This window comes from Sphaeramia orbicularis, unplaced genomic scaffold (assembly GCF_902148855.1).
Source record: "Sphaeramia orbicularis unplaced genomic scaffold, fSphaOr1.1, whole genome shotgun sequence".
In the NCBI taxonomy this organism is placed as follows: Eukaryota; Metazoa; Chordata; class Actinopteri; order Kurtiformes; family Apogonidae; genus Sphaeramia; species Sphaeramia orbicularis.
In genome coordinates, this window is record NW_021941629.1 from 110,985 (window position 1) to 128,435 (window position 17,451).

At 45.7% G+C, this 17,451-nt stretch overlaps 2 protein-coding genes across 5 annotated transcripts; one reads left to right on the forward strand and one right to left on the reverse strand.

Annotated features, from left to right (window-relative positions):
• Positions 1-541: 541 nt before the first annotated feature.
• LOC115416603 (C-type mannose receptor 2-like) lies at positions 542-6,887 on the reverse strand. The gene is made up of 4 exons (XM_030130422.1): positions 6,872-6,887; positions 4,419-4,733; positions 3,270-3,559; positions 542-909 (listed from the first exon to the last, which is right to left on the reverse strand). The coding sequence occupies exons 2-4, from the start codon at positions 4,717-4,719 to the stop codon at positions 697-699; spliced, it is 804 nt and encodes a 267-aa protein (XP_029986282.1). The 5' UTR covers positions 4,720-4,733; positions 6,872-6,887; the 3' UTR covers positions 542-696.
• Positions 6,888-10,130: 3,243 nt separating this feature from the next.
• LOC115416605 (RPA-interacting protein A-like) lies at positions 10,131-15,762 on the forward strand. 4 transcript variants are annotated; one of them, XM_030130425.1, is made up of 7 exons: positions 10,131-10,318; positions 10,621-10,845; positions 11,639-11,711; positions 11,874-11,985; positions 13,909-13,972; positions 15,408-15,557; positions 15,627-15,762. In XM_030130425.1, exons 1-7 carry the CDS (start codon positions 10,247-10,249, stop codon positions 15,654-15,656), a joined length of 726 nt encoding a protein of 241 aa, XP_029986285.1. In that variant the 5' UTR covers positions 10,131-10,246; the 3' UTR covers positions 15,657-15,762. The 4 variants fall into 4 exon arrangements, with proteins under 4 accessions (XP_029986285.1, XP_029986284.1, XP_029986283.1 ...); XM_030130424.1 differs by having other exon boundaries at positions 10,621-10,800; positions 10,834-10,845; positions 15,408-15,755; XM_030130423.1 differs by having other exon boundaries at positions 15,408-15,755.
• The last annotated feature ends 1,689 nt before the right edge of the window (positions 15,763-17,451 follow it).

Sequence of the window (17,451 nt, forward strand, 5' to 3'; positions counted from 1 at the left end):
CTAGTTTTTGGGAATCTGCTACCTGGTACTAGTTTTTTGGAATCTGGTACCTGGTCCTAGTTTTTTGGTACCTCCTCCTCTGAGGTTCCAGGACTGGGGACGAGATCCTAAAGGTGACACTGTGTAAACACTGCAGAGCTCTGATTGGTCAGAGTGGTGTGTGTGCCCCGCCCTTTTCCAGTAAATCTGTCAGTAGGTGAATCCACATGATGACAGTCTGTAAAACTACACCATGGTTTGTCCAGGAGGTTCAGACGCAAACGTTCAGCAGGAGTTTGACCAGACAACAGGCAACCAGTGAGTTTATCAGCAACTGTGAGCAGAGCACACAGAAGGAACGCACCGCATCGCTATGACGACCAGGGACTGGAAAGAGGGAGGATCTGGAATGGAAAGGGTCTGGAATAGGACCTGGTACCAGAGTGGAAAGAGTCTGGAATAGGACCTGGTACCAGAGTGGAAAGGGTCTGGAATAGGACCTGGTACCAGAGTGGAAAGGGTCTGGAGTAGGACCTGGTACCAGAGTGGAAAGGGTCTGGAATAGGACCTGGTACCAGAGTGGAAAGGGTCTGGAATAGGACCTGGTACCAGAGTGGAAACAGTCTGGAATAGGACCTGGTACCATAGTGGAGTTGAACCGGTTCCACGTAGTGGAAAGGCAGTGTAATGTTCCCTACATGGAAGAAGAAGAACCCTTTAAGAACATGTGGAGTCCGGACTGGTGGGCGTCCTCCTGTAGCAGAGGAAGTTCAGTTTGTGGGTGCACTCTTCAGTTTGGAGGTGAGGTGGTCCCTTCTTCTGTAGAACACCACAGCCCCGCCCATCAGGTGGACAGTCTCCCTCAAACTGAGCCGCTTCTCCACCCACCCACCGCCACTGACCGGCCAGGAACCGCAGACCGGTCCACACCTGACACAGAGTGGGAACAAAGAAACAATGAACAATGAACCCTAACCCTGGACCCATGGACCCTAACCCAAGGACCCTAACCCTGGACCCTAACCCAAGGACCCGTGGACCCTAACCCAAGGACCCTAACCCTGGACCCTAACCCACAGACCCTAACCCTGGACCCTAACCCAAGGACTCATGGACCCTAACCCAAGGACCCTAACCCTGGACCCTAACCCACAGACCCTAACCCAAGGACTCATGGACCCTAACCCAAGGACCCTAACCCTGGACCCTAACCCACAGACCCTAACCCTGGACCCTTACCCAGGAACCGCAGACCGGTCCACACCTGACAGAGGTGGAACAAAGAAACCATCAACACCAACAACCCAATTATCGACCTGTAAGCCTCCTGCCTGTCAGGTCTAAAGTTCTAGAAAAAAAATATTACAGAACAACTTTTACAACATCTGGAAAGCAAAAATCTTTTGCATCCCTTACAATTCGGCTTTTGACATAATTATTCAACCAAAACCGCTACTTGTCTATTTCTAGAACAAGTTAAACAATCACTTGACAACGATAATATTGTTGGAGCTGTGTTCGTTGATTTAAAAAAAAAGCTTTTGACTCTGTTAACCTGTTCATATCAGAACTTTCATCTGTTCATTTCTCTAAACGGTCAGTGTCCTGGTTCCGTTCAGATCTGCAGAATCGTGAACAATGTGTTGTCATCAATAAATGTAAATCCTCTTTCCAGGAAATTCAAACAGGAATTCCTCAAGGACCCATCCTGGATCCACTTCTTTTTAGTTTGTATCAATAATCTTCCTGTGGTTTGTCCAGAAGTCCGTTTGCAGATGTATGCTGATGACACCGTTGTTCATGTTTCAGGGCCAGACTCTGTGGTAGTCCATGAAAACCTGAACCACAGTCTGAATCAGGTCTCCTCTGGGTCCAGGACTCCTGTCTGACCCTTAGCACAAACAAAACCACGTGGATGTGTTTGTCCATCACAAAAGCTTCAAATGCAGCTGTGCAGGTCCAAAGAAAAGGGCAGAGCACTGAACAGCTGAAGGAGAAATATGTGGGAAGGATTTTACATTCACAATTAAATTTTCAACGCCGTGTCAAGAGAATGTGTAAAAGTGTCAGACATGAACTGCTTTAAGATCAGAAGGAAATACTTAACTGTTGAGTGTGCAACGCCTCTACAACTGGGCCCTGAAGATCTGGGACCATAAGACCATTAGATTTAATGACTGTAACCCTTGATCAAAATACAGGTTTCATCATTTACCAATTTTATTAATTTGAACGTAGTGAAACTGCTTTTAGATGCATTCATGGACTGGACTGAAGCCTCCGAGTGCCTGTGTGTGTCCGACCAGGGTCAGACCAGGGTCAGACCAGGGTCACCAGACCAGGGTCAGCAGGTCCTCTAATGCAGACTGCAGGTGCCCTACAGAAAAACTGCCTCTGCATTCACTGTGAAAGGAACTGATGTATGGAACCTTCTAATGTGTGGAACCTTCTAATGTGTGGAACCTACTAATCTGTGGATCCTACTAATGTGTGGAACCTTCTAATGTGTGGAACCTACTAATCTGTGGAACCTTTTAATCTGTGGAACCTACTAATGTGTGGAACCTTCTAATCTGTGGAACCTTCTAATGTGTGGAACCTTCTCTCTGTTGAAATCAAATGTGTGACATGCTGAGGTTTATTCAAACTCTTGTAAAAACATGCATGTGTCAGACACAGCAGTGTCCTCCTGTTTAATGCTTGGATCATGTTCATCTTTTTCTTTGTTTTAACTGGTTCTTTTCTTTCTTATCCCACAGTTTTATCTGTTAAAGCTCATTGTCTCTTCATTTCTCTCTGTGTTTGAACTTTTCATAAAAGTCCATCTGGACCACTGCTGCACATGAGCTTTTGTTCTAAACACTCTGATGCATGTGTGGAACTGCTGTGGTCCAGTTGGTCTGTGTTTGTTGTATCTGTCCCATCAAAGAAAGAAACCCACAGACCCTAACCCTGTTCCTAACCCACGGGCCCTAACCCTGTTCCTAACCCTGTTCCTAACCCACGGGCCCTAACCCTGTTCCTAACCCTGTTCCTAACCCACGGGCCCTAACCCTGTTCCTAAACCAAGGACCCTAACCCTGTTCCTAAACCAAGGACCCTAACCCTGTTCCTAACCCACGGGCCCTAACCCTGTTCCTAACCCACAGGCCCTAAACCTGTTCCTAACCCACAGGCCCTAACCCTGTTCCTAACCCACGGGCCCTAACCCTGTTCCTAACCCACGGACCCTAACCCTGTTCCTAACCCATGGGCCCTAACCCTAACCCTGGTCCTAATCCTGGACCTACCGTGTCAGTGGTGGCCTCTTGGATCTTCTCTTGGGCGTAGTGGTGGTCATCTGCAGTGACCAGGGTGGCCAGGTTGTAGCGGTGGCTGTTGTAGGCCATGGGGTCCATGGGGTCCTGGTCCTCCATAGTCCTGCAGTGTTCTAAGGCCTCCTCCCAGGTCTTGTTCTCCTTCACCAGAATCAGTCGTTCATTCCAACATGTGAATGTGTGTAGTGTGTTGCACTGGTCACTCTCCCAGACCGTCTGGCCCTGGTACTTAAAGGCGCAGTGTTCATGGTCCTGAGGATGACCTGAAAGGAGGACAAGTCCCAGAGGCTTGAACAGGTTCTATCCACACACAAGGTCAGCGTTGGCTTCAGACTCTGGACATTCACAGAACTGACCACTGCATCATGACGGAATTTGGATACCTTGTCATTTACATTATACAAATATATGTAGTTATACAAATGAGTGTTTTCAAAGAAGGCCGATATATTCAAACGTCCTGAGGACAGTAGAGTGTGCACGGCTGGCTCAGGTTTCATCTGTTTGAACATTTACATGGAGGGCAGGTGTGGTTCAGGTGGAACTGGCATTTTTCCAGAAAACAAACCTGAATGCAAACAACAGTTAAGGATTAGTTTATGATGAACCAACAGCTGATGTCCTGGAGGATGTGTCCCATTTTTAGTCCAACGGTCTGATGGACTATTGGTACCATTAGTCCAACGGTCCAAAGGTTAGGGTTAGGTACCATTAGTCCAAAGGTTAGGGTTAGGTACCATTAGTCCAAAGGTCCAATGGACTATTGGTACCATTAGTCCAAAGGTCCAAAGGTTAGGGTTAGGTACCATTAGTCCAAAGGTCCAATGGACTATTGGTACCATTAGTCCAACGGTCCAAAGGTCTGATGGACTATTGGTATCATCTGTCCAGGTCTAGTTGGACCTACTCTCAGTCCAGTTCCTCTTTAGTCCAGGTCTAGCTGGACCTACTCTCAGTCTAGTTCCTCTTTAGCCCAGGTCTAGTTGGACCTACTCTCAGTCCAGTTCCTCTTTAGTCCAGGTCTAGTTGGACCAACTCTCAGTCCAGTTCCTCTTTAGTCCAGGTTTAGTTGGACCTACTCTCAGTCCAGGTCCTCATCAGTCCAGGTCTAGTTGGACCTACTTGGTTCCCAGGAGGTGAAGTTGGCCCTCTGGTTTCCTCTGGACCACCTCCACACGGGGTCACCCCACCCCCGGTGTAAACCGATCCATCCGTGGACACGCACAGCCTGGGCGTTGTCTGCTTGACCGCTGATGGTGACCAGGTCAGTGTGGTGTTGTCTGCAGTAGGACCGCGCTGACCACCACGTCTGACTGAAACCACAGTAGAAGTACTGGGGAGTTCGCAGGTTTTCTGCCACACACACAGGAGGAAGGTGGAGCAGCAGCAGAAGCGTTAGCATCAGCGGCGTCGTACCCTTCATTGGATCGCTACGCCCTGCACAAACAAATAAGACAGATTCAAATGAGGAAGAGCGATCAGTTCTGATGGGACTGGACAGGTACCAAAGGAACCAGAGGAGAATTTACACTGATGAGTACAAGAGGAGCAACTGTGGAAACAAAACCACCAACAACAACAACTTAAACACTGATGAGTACAAGAGAAGCAACTGTGGAAACAACACCAACAACAATTTAAACACTGATGAGTACAAGAGAAGCAACTGTGGAAACAAAACCACCAACAACAACAACTTAAACACTGATGAGTACAAGAGAAGCAACTGTGGAAACAACACCAACAACAATTTAAACACTGATGAGTACAAGAGAAGCAACTGTGGAAACAAAACCAACAACAACAACAACTTAAACACTGATGAGTACAAGAGAAGCAACTGTGGAAACAACACCAACAACAACAACAACTCAAACACTGATGAGTGCAAGAGGAGCAACTGTGGAAACAACACCAACAACAACAACAACTTAAACACTGATGAGTACAAGAGGAGCAACTGTGGAAACAACACCACCACCAACAACAACTTAAACACTGATGAGTACAAGAGGAGCAACTGTGGAAACAACACCAACAACAACAATTTAAACATTGATGAGTACAAGAGGAGCAACTGTGGAAAAAACAACAACAACCACAACAACAACAACAACTTAAACACTGATGAGTACAAGAGGAGCAACTGTGGAAACAACACCAACAACAACAACAACAACAGCTTAAACACTGATGAGTACAAGAGAAGCAACTGTGGAAACAACAACAACAACAACAACTTAAACACTGATGAGTACAAGAAGAGCAACTTTGGAAACAACACCAACAACAACAACAACTTAAACACTGATGAGTACAAGAGGAGCAACTGTGGAAACAACACCAACAACAACAACCACAACAACAACAACAACTTAAACACTGATGAGTACAAGAGGAGCAACTGTGGAAACAACACCAACAACAACAACAGCAACTTAAACACTGATGAGTATAAGAGGAGCAACTTTGGAAACAACACCACCACCACCACCACCACCACCACCACCACCACCAACAACAACAACAACTTAAACACTGATGAGTACAAGAGGAGCAACCGTGGAAACAACACTGACAACAACAACCACAACAACAACTTAAACACTGATGAGTACAAGAGGAGCAACTGTGGAAACAACACCAACAACAACAACAGCAACTTAAACACTGATGAGTATAAGAGGAGCAACTTTGGAAACAACACCACCACCAACAACAACAACAGCAACTTAAACACTGATGAGTATAAGAGGAGCAACTTTGGAAACAACACCACCACCACCAACAACAACAACAACTTAAACACTGATGAGTACAAGAGGAGCAACTGTGGAAACAACACCAACAACAACAACCACAACAACAACAACAACTTAAACACTGATGAGTACAAGAGGAGCAACTGTGGAAACAACACCAACACCAACAACCACAACAACAACAACAACTTAAACACTGATGAGTACAAGAGGAGCGACTGTGGAAACAACACCAACAACAACAACCACAACAACAACAACTTAAACACTGATGAGTACAAGAGGAGCAACTGTGGATGAACAGGAAGGACAAACAACACTAGAAACAACAACACACCAACACTAACACACACAGGTCCACAGTCCCAGATGTGGCTCCACATGGTTCAGTGACTCTACATTTGTGTTGTAACTATGGGACCATGTCCAGCTGTGACACCCTAACCCTAACCCTAGACCTTTACCCTAACCCTAACCCTAACCCTAACCCTAGACCTTTACCCTAACCCTAACCCTCTGGTTCCATCTCCACTGGGTCCACATCCAGTCTGTGTTTGGACTGGAAACATGTGGGTCATCAGGGAATATGAACCACAGCTGACGGGAACAGATACAGGACCGACCCAAATGCAGGACCACAGACAGGGTACTCACCAGACCAGAGGACTGAAGACAGGAGACCAGGTCCAAGACCAGGAGAACCAGACCAGACCAGAGGACTGAAGACAGGAGACCAGGTCCAAGACCAGGAGAACCAGACCAGACCAGAGGACTGAAGACAGGAGACCACATCCAAGACCAGGAGAACCAGACCAGACCAGAGGACTGAAGACAGGAGACCAGGTCTGGGAAACAGTCAGGAGTAAAACACTGTGTGGTCTGACCTGAAGCAGAAGAACCACCTGTGAACGAACACAGGTAAATGTCTAAACTGCAGCCTAGGAGCGTCAGCTGTGACACAGCTGAGTGGAATCAGCTGATGAGGAGGAGGAGCACCTGAGTTAAAGGAGCAGAGCGAAAAGAAGAAGAAGAAGAAGAGCAGCACAACAGACACATGTGACAAACACATCCAATCAGACACAGATATGGACATCCAAGAATCAGCCCACCCTAACCCTGATCCAAACCCTGACCCTGATCCAAACCCTGACCCTGATCCAAACCCTAACCGGATGGAGTACCAGGACCAGATGGAGTACCGGGGAGGGACCTGAAATCATGCACTCATCAGCGAGCTGCAGTTTTCACGAACACCTGTAACCACTGACTGCAGCAAAACACAGCCCCCACCTGCCTGAAATCTGACAGTAGAACCACCAGAACCACAGTCCACACCTGCCTGAAAACTGACACCAGAACCACCAAAACCACCAGAACCACCAAAACCTCTGCAATCACAGGGTTCAGTGACATCTGTCCCATGGTCCTGACTTCGGTGATCCTAAACTGTGTGTAGTCTGGTGTTGCAGCAGATCAGATCAAGGCCTACATCCCACCTGCCTTCACCAACATCAGTTCACCTACAGGTCCACCAGATCACAGACCAGGCCAGCTCTACACTGCCTCAGCCACTTGGAAAGCCCCCACACCAGGAGAGTCCAGAAGAGTCCCCACACATACATCAGGTGCTTTTTGTGGACTTCAGCTCAGCTCTGCCAGTCCTTCTGCCGACTGTTCAACAAACTGCAGACCCTGCAGCTCAGATCCCCCCCACCCCCGTCTGTGGATCAAGTGCTTCTTGGTGAACAGACCTCTGCGCTCTATTGTGCTCCACACAGGTGTTCCTCAGGGCTGCGTCCTGAGTCCAGTTCGGTCCACGCTGTACCCCCAGGATCAGGTGGTGCTTCCATCCGGTCCACGCTGTACCCCCAGGACCAGGTGGTGCTTCCATGCGGTCCACGCTGTACCCCCAGGACCAGGTGGTGCTTCCATGTGGTCCACGCTGTACCCCCAGGACCAGGTGGTGCTTCCGTCCACAGCTCCAACATCCAGATCAAATTTACTGATGACACGACCGTTGTGGGAGTGGTCAGCAACAACAAGGCACCAAACAGACAGGAGGTCCACGTGTTCTGTTAGAATAAATTATTTTATTAATGGAGTTTCAACATCAACAGAAGTGAAAAAAACAGACAGTCAGTGAACGTCACATGCACCTGTGTACCCTGTCCATGTAGAACTGGTTCTAGAACCACAAACGTGTTTATTTGGAGGAACTACACACAGGTTTAATATGAGACTGGAGCAGGTCCAGGAGGTCCAGGATGGATTCAGGACCACCTGTGTGAAGGTCCTGCTCACATACAAAACCAAGAGCAGGTTTAGGAAGTCCAGGAGAGTCCAGGAGAGTCCAGGAGAGTCCAGAAGAGTCCAGGAGAGTCCAGGAGAGTCCAGAGGAGTCTAGAAGAGTCCAGGAGAGTCCAGAAGAGTCCAGAGGAGTCTAGAAGAGTCCAGGAGAGTCGAGAAGAGTCCAGAAGAATCTAGAAGAGTCCAGAAGGGTCTAGAAGAGTCCAGGAGAGTCCAGATAGTCCATGTTTGGTGTGTCTAGGAGTTAGCTCCAGTCCGTGGTCCTCGTATGATGTGGATCCTGGCTTCATCGTCCACTTCGTCCATGATTCTCTCCTGTTTGACTGACAGGATGGTGTAAGTGACTGGACAGTAAGAGGTTAAAGAACAAGTGGAACTGAAAACAACAGTTCAGGTTCTACTTTTAGATGCAAAAACGACAAAAGGAGAGGAAGTTTTCTGTTAGAACTAAAGAACAAACTGGTCTGGATGGTCTGGTAAAGGTAACCATGGTAACCCTGGTCTGGATGGTCTGGTAAATGTAACCATGGTAACCCTGGTCTGGATGGTCTGGTAAAGTCTGTTAAAGTCTGATGAACAAACTGTCCAGAAAACGAGTGAGAGTATTTTAAAGGACTGGTTTGGACCAGAAAAGAGACATTTCCTCAGCTAAACTAAATGTATACCCTGTGTACTGTATATAACTGTTACTATATATAACTGTATATGACTGCATATAACTGTACATGACTGTATATAATTGTAACTGTATATAACTGTACATAACTGTAACTGTATATAAATGTCTATTATATAAGTGTAATCTATCTGTCTGTATACCTGTACTGTTTATAACTGTATATGACTGTATATAAGTGTAACTTTATATAACTGTAACTGTATATAACAGTATATAACTGTAACTGTATGTAACTGTATATAACTGTAACTGTATGTAACTGCATATAACTATATATTATATAAGTGTAATCTATCTGTCTGTATACCTTCTGACTCTGCTCCAGGTTGAACTAACATTTACATTCTTTAGTTCAAAGTGGTTCAACTGGGATCTGTTCTGGGTCCTCCAGAGTTTTCAAAGACCACAGCAGTAGACTGTGGACCAGACCTGTCCTGGACCCTGTCCCTGTCTTGGACCCTGTCTCTGTCCTGGACCTTGTCCCTGTCCTGGACCCTGACCCTGTCCTGGACCCTGTATCTATCCTGGACCCTGTCCTGAACCCTGTCTCTGTCCTGGACCTTGTCCTGTCCCAGTCCCAGACCCCCTGTAGTCTGAAGGATACACATTCCCAGCACAAACGCGCCTATGCTCAGTCCGGTCATCCGGTTCCTCCTCCGGATCCGGGCCATGTTGTTCTTCCAGTAGTCCAGCTCCTGTCTCCGGCGGAGCAGCTGCTTCTGGGCCGCTGTCTGCTCCGGTTCCACGCCTCCCGGTGCTCCGGTCTCCATCATGTTTGGAGCCTCAGCTGCCTCTGACCTGTGAACCGGAAGTGGTCCTGGTGAACCGGAAATAGTCCTGTTGTTCCGGTTTTACCTGGTAGTTGGAGTGTGCACAGTCAGATTTAACACTGACGCACTTTTACACCCATAAGGTTTAAAGTTCACACACACTGACAGACGAATAACATTTATTTATTAAGTTTGAGCTCATTTATCAGGAGTATGACATTAAACACATGATCAGCTTAAAGATATACAAGGAAACAGTGTTTGGCGGAACAGAACTACACTACCCATCATGCAATGCGCATGCGTAAATGACAACTTCCGTAGTGCGGACCTTAAAAGCTGAAATGTTAGGATGTTTTTTCGCCGATTTCCAGATATTTAGTCCCATTTCTGAACACTTGCGTAACTTTATATTAAAAACTAAAGCTAAAAATGGACGGTTTACAAAAACACCGTTCACTTTATAAAGGAACGAACCCGCCATGGAAGGAAACTTACCGAAAAGTAAGAAAGAAGAGCTAATGTGAAGAGCTAATATGACTGAACGTAAGATAACGTGTCTGTTATACTGACTATATGTCTGTTATACTGACTACATGTCTGGTATATTGACTTATATTCGTCGTCAGTTGCTTTAGTTGCTTTTAGTCATATTAGTTCTATATATTAATTCTGTATCCGTTCCATTCGTCGTCAGTTGCGTTAGTTGGATTTAGTTGTATTAGTTCAATGTATTATATGTGTATCCGTAGGTTGTCAGTTGCTGTAGTTGCCTTCTCAGTTGCTGTGTTTCCGTTGCTTCTCAGCGCTGTGTGAACAGGTTGCAGAACAGTCGCTCCAGGCTGTTGGAGCAGTACCGTCGGACTGGACTCAGCCCACAGTGCAGCACCTCTGGAGCCTCGGTCATCATCCAGGAGGTGATGGAGGAGGAGTGGAGCGCCCTGCGGTCCGAGGCCCAGGAGAGGGCCTCCCTCTGGGGGTCCGAGGCCCAGGAGAGGGCCTCCTTCTGGGGGTCCGAGGACACGGCACAGGTGGGTCTGCCATCAGCCTCACCATTTACTGAACTGTACAGGGTACTACTGAACAGGGTCCTGTTGTCAGGGTCCTACTGTACAGGGTACCCCTGTCCAGGGTACCACTGTCAGGGTACTACTGAACATGGTCCTACTGAACATGGTCCTACTGTCAGGGTACTATTGTCAGGGAACTGCTTTCAGAGTACTACTGTCAGGGTACTACTGAACGGGGTTCCACTGTCAGGGTCCTACTGTCAGAGTACTACTGTCAGGGTACTGCTTTCAGGGTACTACGGTCAGGGTACTACGGTCAGGGTCCTACGGTCAGGGTCCTACTGTACAGGGTCCTATTCTACAGGGCACTACTGTCAGGGTACTACTGCCAGAGTCCTACTGAACAGGGTCCTACTGAACAGGGTACTACTGTCAGAGTACTACTATGCAGGGTACTTCTGTACAGGGTCCTACTGTCGGGGTACTACTCTCAGGGTCCTACTGAACAGGGTACTACTGTCAGGGTCCTACTGTCGGGGTAGTGCTCTCAGGGTACTATTGTCAGGGTACTACTGACAGAGTACTACTGCCAGGGTACTACTGTCAGAGTACTACTGTAAAGGTACATTCTGCTGGGTACTGCTGTCAGAGCACAACTGTCAGGGTCCTACTGTCGGGTTTTACTGTTGGGTACTACTGTCTGGGTACTTCTGCCGGGTCCGGGTCTCCCGGATGAGTCTGTCCTCCTGTTTGTAGTTTCCATAGCTGGAGATGCTCAAATGTAACGTGTTTGTTTGTTTGTTTGTGTGTCCAGGTGTTTGGTGTCATGGAGCAGTTCGATGAAGTGTCAGGACTGGAGGACATCCACCAGGAGCTGCTGTCCCATGGTGGGTCCTCTGCAGTCCCACAGAACGCACATGGGTTCAGTTTAAAGCCTATTCTCAGTTCTATTTTCGGGCCTATTTTCAGGCTTATTTTCAGTTCTATTTTCAGGCCTATTTTCAGGCCTATTTTTGCTAACACGGACTTGTTCCTGTGTTTCTCCACAGAAATGTCTATAATTGCAGAGTATGAACAGAACATTCAGCTGGAGCAGCAGTATGTGTCGTCTGTAGTGGACGAGATGGAAGAACTGCATGTCATCTGTCCAGTCTGTCACAGGTGAGTCCACCTGGTCCATGTGGTCTGTACAGGTCTGGTCCAGTGGTCTGTACAGGAGGTCTGGTCCAGTGGTCTGTACAGGAGGTCTGGTCCAGTGGTCTGTACACACAGGTTTAATTTCTGCTGTGTTTATCCCTCTGGTACCCCGTCCTCCAAGGCCCTTACTAAACACAGTGTGTCTTTTTCACACACTTGTGGAATAATGTCAAAAAAATTTTCATACAGTTTGTTTTTAATTCTTTTACACTTTTTTCTTTTTCATCATCTTGAGCTGTAAATAAAAAATACCAAATACTCAATAACTGTCACATTTTTAACCCTTTAAATGCCATGTCTGTAATGGAAACGAACCATTTTTTGATGCAAAAAACCACATTTTTTTTATTCAGTATACTCCATAACAAGTGGATCACATATTTCATTTTTTCATCCTGGCATATGCCAATCATTAACTCCAACACTGGTTAATTTGCATTATTATTATATTTTATGCTAAATACTAGCGTCTGTCACCAAGTGCGCGTAAAATGCACACCTATAAATCAAACTGTTAAATATTATATATTGATTTATTTTTCTGCTCTAATTTGATTTTTATTTTTGTAAATCCAGGTCAGCCCTAATCATACATATCAAATGTTAGAAATAGTGCATTTTATGCACACTTGGCAGACAGATGCTAGTCTGGTCATTTTCTTTTGTTTACAATGTGCACATTTTAGTTGGTGGACAGAATTTTAAAGATCATGCACAAATGAACAACTTTTGAATTCTAACTTTATTTAAATTGTGAAAAATAATATGAAGTTTTTTAACACAAAGTGCAAAGTGTGCCTAAAAGGCGCACCTGGATACCGGAGGGTTAAAGTGTGTTTCAGTCACTGAAGTTTGAACTGTAATTACCTCCGCCAAGGAGGTTGTTTTTGCCAGGGTTTGTTTGTCTGTTTGTTTGTCTGTCCGTTAGTGTGCAACATAACTCAAAAAGTTATGGACAGATTTTGATGAAATTTTCAGGGTTTGTTGGAAATGGAATAAGGAAGAAATGATTAACTTTTGGGGGTGATCAGGGGTGGGGGGACCCACGGGGGGGGGCACTGATCAGCCTTGGCGGAGGTCTGCGCTCTGAGTGCTTCTAGTTTAAATATGTTTTATTAAACCATAGTTTAGAACAGTTCCATCCTCTATGAAGTCTAATGTTTTTTATGTCATAAACATTAATCAAACAAAACAAGTGCATTTTCCCCGGACAGCTGTTTTTAGCTGCGTTTCCACTACGTGGTACCCACTGGACTCTGGTACCCACTGGACTCTGGTACCCACTGGACTCTGGTATCCACTGGACTCTGGTACCAGGTCCTGTTCCTGGAGGCCGGTTCCATCACAGGATACTACCAACTTTAGAGTACCTGGTCGTCATTGCAACGCTGCGCCTAACTTCTGTAACGTCGTCTTCAATGCAATACAGCTGACGGTAAAAACAAAGATGGACCATGGTGTGGTTTAGCGGTATAGTGGTTTAGCTGTTTAGCAGTTCGTCGTGGATGAACCTCCTCATAGATTAAGTTTCAACTTCAGTCTGATTTTTTTTTTTTTTTTTAAAACGACCGGTCGCTCATTGATGACACAGACAACTGTCGGACCAGTCAGTGCTCTGCAGTGTTTCCACGTCACATTTTAGTACCTGTGGACCCGTTTTGGAACCTTGGCTCAGGAGGTACTACTAAACTAGTACCAGTTCTTTTACATACAACCCAAACAGTCTGAGTTGAGCTGGTACCATGCAGTGGAAACCCAGTGTTTATGGACTGTTTAGGTGGAGTTGTCTTTTATCTGGGTCTTTTTGAAAACATTGTGTCCGTTTTAAAGTGATTCTTTCAGTTGATTGGACGATGTCTTCACTGTTGTTGCTCTTGTGTTTTTCAGAAACAATCTGAGCTTCAACAGTTCCTTCATCTCCTGCTGCTGTGGACTGAACATCTACACCAAGGTGTGTCCAAGAGTCTGAGAAAAGAGGGAGAGACGCTGGAAGGATGGATGGATGGATGGATGGATGGACGGACGGACGGACGGACGGGCGGGCGGGCGGGCGGATGGACGGACGGAGGGGTGGATGGATGGACGGATGGATGGACGGACGGGTGGATGGATGGATGATGGGTGGACGGATGGATGGACGGAAGGACAGAAGGATGGATGGACTGGTGGATGGACGGGTGGATGGATGGATGGATGGGTGGATGGTATTATCTGATGGACATATGTTAAATGATTGTATTCCCATGTAGGGTTTAGGTCTCTAACCCTCTTGTTGTGGTCTCTTCTGTAGACTGTCTCAGTGACCCCTCAGTTCCTCCAGTCTCCTTTTCAGTCCAGTCTGTCTGAACACTTGCTCCAGTGTTTGGGTCTCTTTCAGGTCTCTAACCCTCTCTTTGTGGTCTCTAACCCTCTTCTCTTTGTGGTTTCTTCTGTAGACTATCTCAGTGACCCCTCAGTTCCTCCAGTCTCTTCTTCAGTCCAGTCTGTCTGAACACTTGCTCCAGTGTTTGGGTCTCTTTTGGCTCTCTTTTAGGTCCCTAACCCTTTTCTCTTTGTGATCTCTTCTGTAGACTGTCACAGTGACCCCTCCGATTCTCCAGTCTCTTCTTAAGTCCAGTCTGTCTGAACCCTTGGTCCAGTGTTTGGGTCTCTTTTGGGTCTCTAACCCTCTTCTCTTTGTGGTGTCTTCTGTAGACTATCTCAGTGACCCCTCAGTTCCTCCAGTCTCTTCTTCAGTCCAGTCTGTCTGAACCCTTGGTCCAGTGTTTGGGTCTCCTTTGGGTCTCTAACCCTCTTCTCTTTGTGGTCTCTAACCCTCCTCTCTTTGTGGTGTCTTCTGTAGACTATCTCAGTGACCCCTCAGTTCCTCCAGTCTCTTCTTCAGTCCAGTCTGTCTGAACACTTGCTCCAGTGTTTGGGTCTCTTTTGGGTCTCTAACCCTCTTCTCTTTGTGGTGTCTTCTGTAGACTATCTCAGTGACCCCTCAGTTCCTCCAGTCTCTTCTTCAGTCCAGTCTGTCTGAACACTTGCTCCAGTGTTTGGGTCTCTTTTGGCTCTCTTTTAGGTCCCTAACCCTTTTCTCTTTGTGATCTCTTCTGTAGACTGTCTCAGTGACCCCTCAGTTCCTCCAGTCTCTTCTTCAGTCTGTCTGAACCCTTGGTCCAGTGTTTGGGTCTCTTTTGGGTCTCTAACTCTCCTCTCTTTGTGGTCTCTAACCCTCCTCTCTTTGTGGTGTCTTCTGTAGACAGTCTCAGTGACCCCTCAGTTCCTCCAGTCTCTTCTTCAGTCCATTGTGTCTGAACACTTGCTCCAGTGTTTGGGTCTCTTTTGGCTCTCTAACCCTCTTGTTGTGGTCTCTAACCCTCTCTTTGTGATCTCTTCTGTAGACTGTCACAGTGACCCCTCAGTTCCTCCAGTCTCTTCTTCAGTCCAGTTTATCTGAACACTTGCTCCAGTCTCCTCAGTGTCCTCACAGTCCAGTGTTCTCACTGACACCAAACACAGACACCCCCCCCACCCTGATGAGCAGCTGTACGGTAAGAATGGGACCAGGGGTCAGGGGTCATGGTTCCTTCCTGTGTGTGACTGTGCTTGTTTCCTTCCAGGCCTGTGACTTCCTGTCCGTCGTCCTGTGACTTCCTGTCCGTCGTCCTGTGACTTCCTCCAGCTGATGGAACTGTCACTGACATCTGGTTGATCTGCTTTGTCTTCTGTGTGTATTCAAATAAAGTTTATTTTCATACTTGGTGTCAGACTCATTCTTAAACTGTCAGTGAATAAACACATGAAGAAGGTTCTGCTGCTGTGACTCAAACACTCCAGAACACAGAAGAACAACACATGTGTGATGGGGTGTGTATGTTCACTGCTCACATGAGCTGTGATTTAAAACTGCAGATGTCGACCGTTGTGTTTACAGAAACCCCAGGATACAGAGTTAGATGGAAACCACATCACCAACCACAGCAGGGACACATCTGTTTCTGTCCTGCCCTTTTTTTCTTTTTAAATTAACTTATTTATCATTATTATTCTCATAATTATTTTGTTTTATTTTCTGGTGAGTGGAGGGGCAGTTAATGATAGCAGGTCAGTGGTTGTTTCTCCATAGTAGTCATAGACATAGTCCCCATGTTTTGTATCAGTGTTAGGAAATTCTATGGAATTTGTGAAAGTACAGATGAAATCTCTGCAGGTTCTATACATTTACTTCATGAGCTTTTACATGTTCGAGCCATTTTTCAACCATTGACTCGTACTGAAGTTCTACTGAACCTTCTCCTACCTCCATCAGTCACAGATAGTTTATTCATCTGGAGCTCAGAGATTTTAGTCCCATTTTAGACAAACAGCTCCAGAGCCCTTTTCACCTTTCAGTCATTCAAACCTCATCCGTCACAATGGACATTTTTGTTAATTTTGGTACTTTTTTTTTTTTCTTCATCTGGCGTTGTTTCGTCCAGGACTGTCAAACTCATGTTAGTTCAGTTCCACATACAGCCTAATATGACCTGCAGGTGGCCAGTGATGATTAAAATAATAATACACAAGTAATATCAATCCCAACATGTGTATGTCTAATTTCTGTGTTTTAGAGTGAAAAAACTAAAATTACTGTATATTATCAAAATTTTTACACCGACAAACTATCCTTTAAAAAATGTGGAAAAACACGAACCATGACCAAAATGAAACTTAAGAAAAAAAAGTGCAATTTTAACAATTTATGCCATTATTTGGCCTCAGCTTCTCATTTTCACATGTTCCTTACATCGTGCAGGTCCCAGTGGATCTACAAATGCACAAAACATTTAATAACAGACAGAATATTGGTACAATTACACTTAATTCTCTTAAGAGATTTCAGGTTGTTCATATTCAGGTTTTTCACATTTTTTTTAAAAAAAGGCTACATTTGTGTAATTTTACTTTTTTTTTTTTTACACTAAAACAAAGAGAAAAATTTGTAGTTTTAATTATTTATACTTTATTCTGATAGTATTTCACTGCTCTGACCCACTTCAGATGAAATTGAACTAAATTTATTTTAACATCCTTGATTGTTAATATCTTCAGTGTAATTTTTGCATTTCACTAATTCATCCCAGGGCTGGACTGGACCCTTTGGTGGGCTGGACTGGACCCTTTGGTGGGGTGGTTTTGGCCCCTGGGACGCATGTTTGACACCTGTGGGTCAGTCTGTTAGTGCACATAGCACCATGTTTGGGATAAAGTCTGTTGACAAAGTTTAGAACACTAAATGTATTTTTTTTTTCAAAGAAATCATCAGAACACTTTGAAAAAAAAAGAAGTGAGCAGATTGAGAAAAGGTCGAGTACTGTGGAGGATGACAGCCAGACTCGGGGGGGGGGGGGTGCAGTGGAGGTGTCCATATTCAGTTTTGGATAAAGTTGATTTTGAACCAGTGAG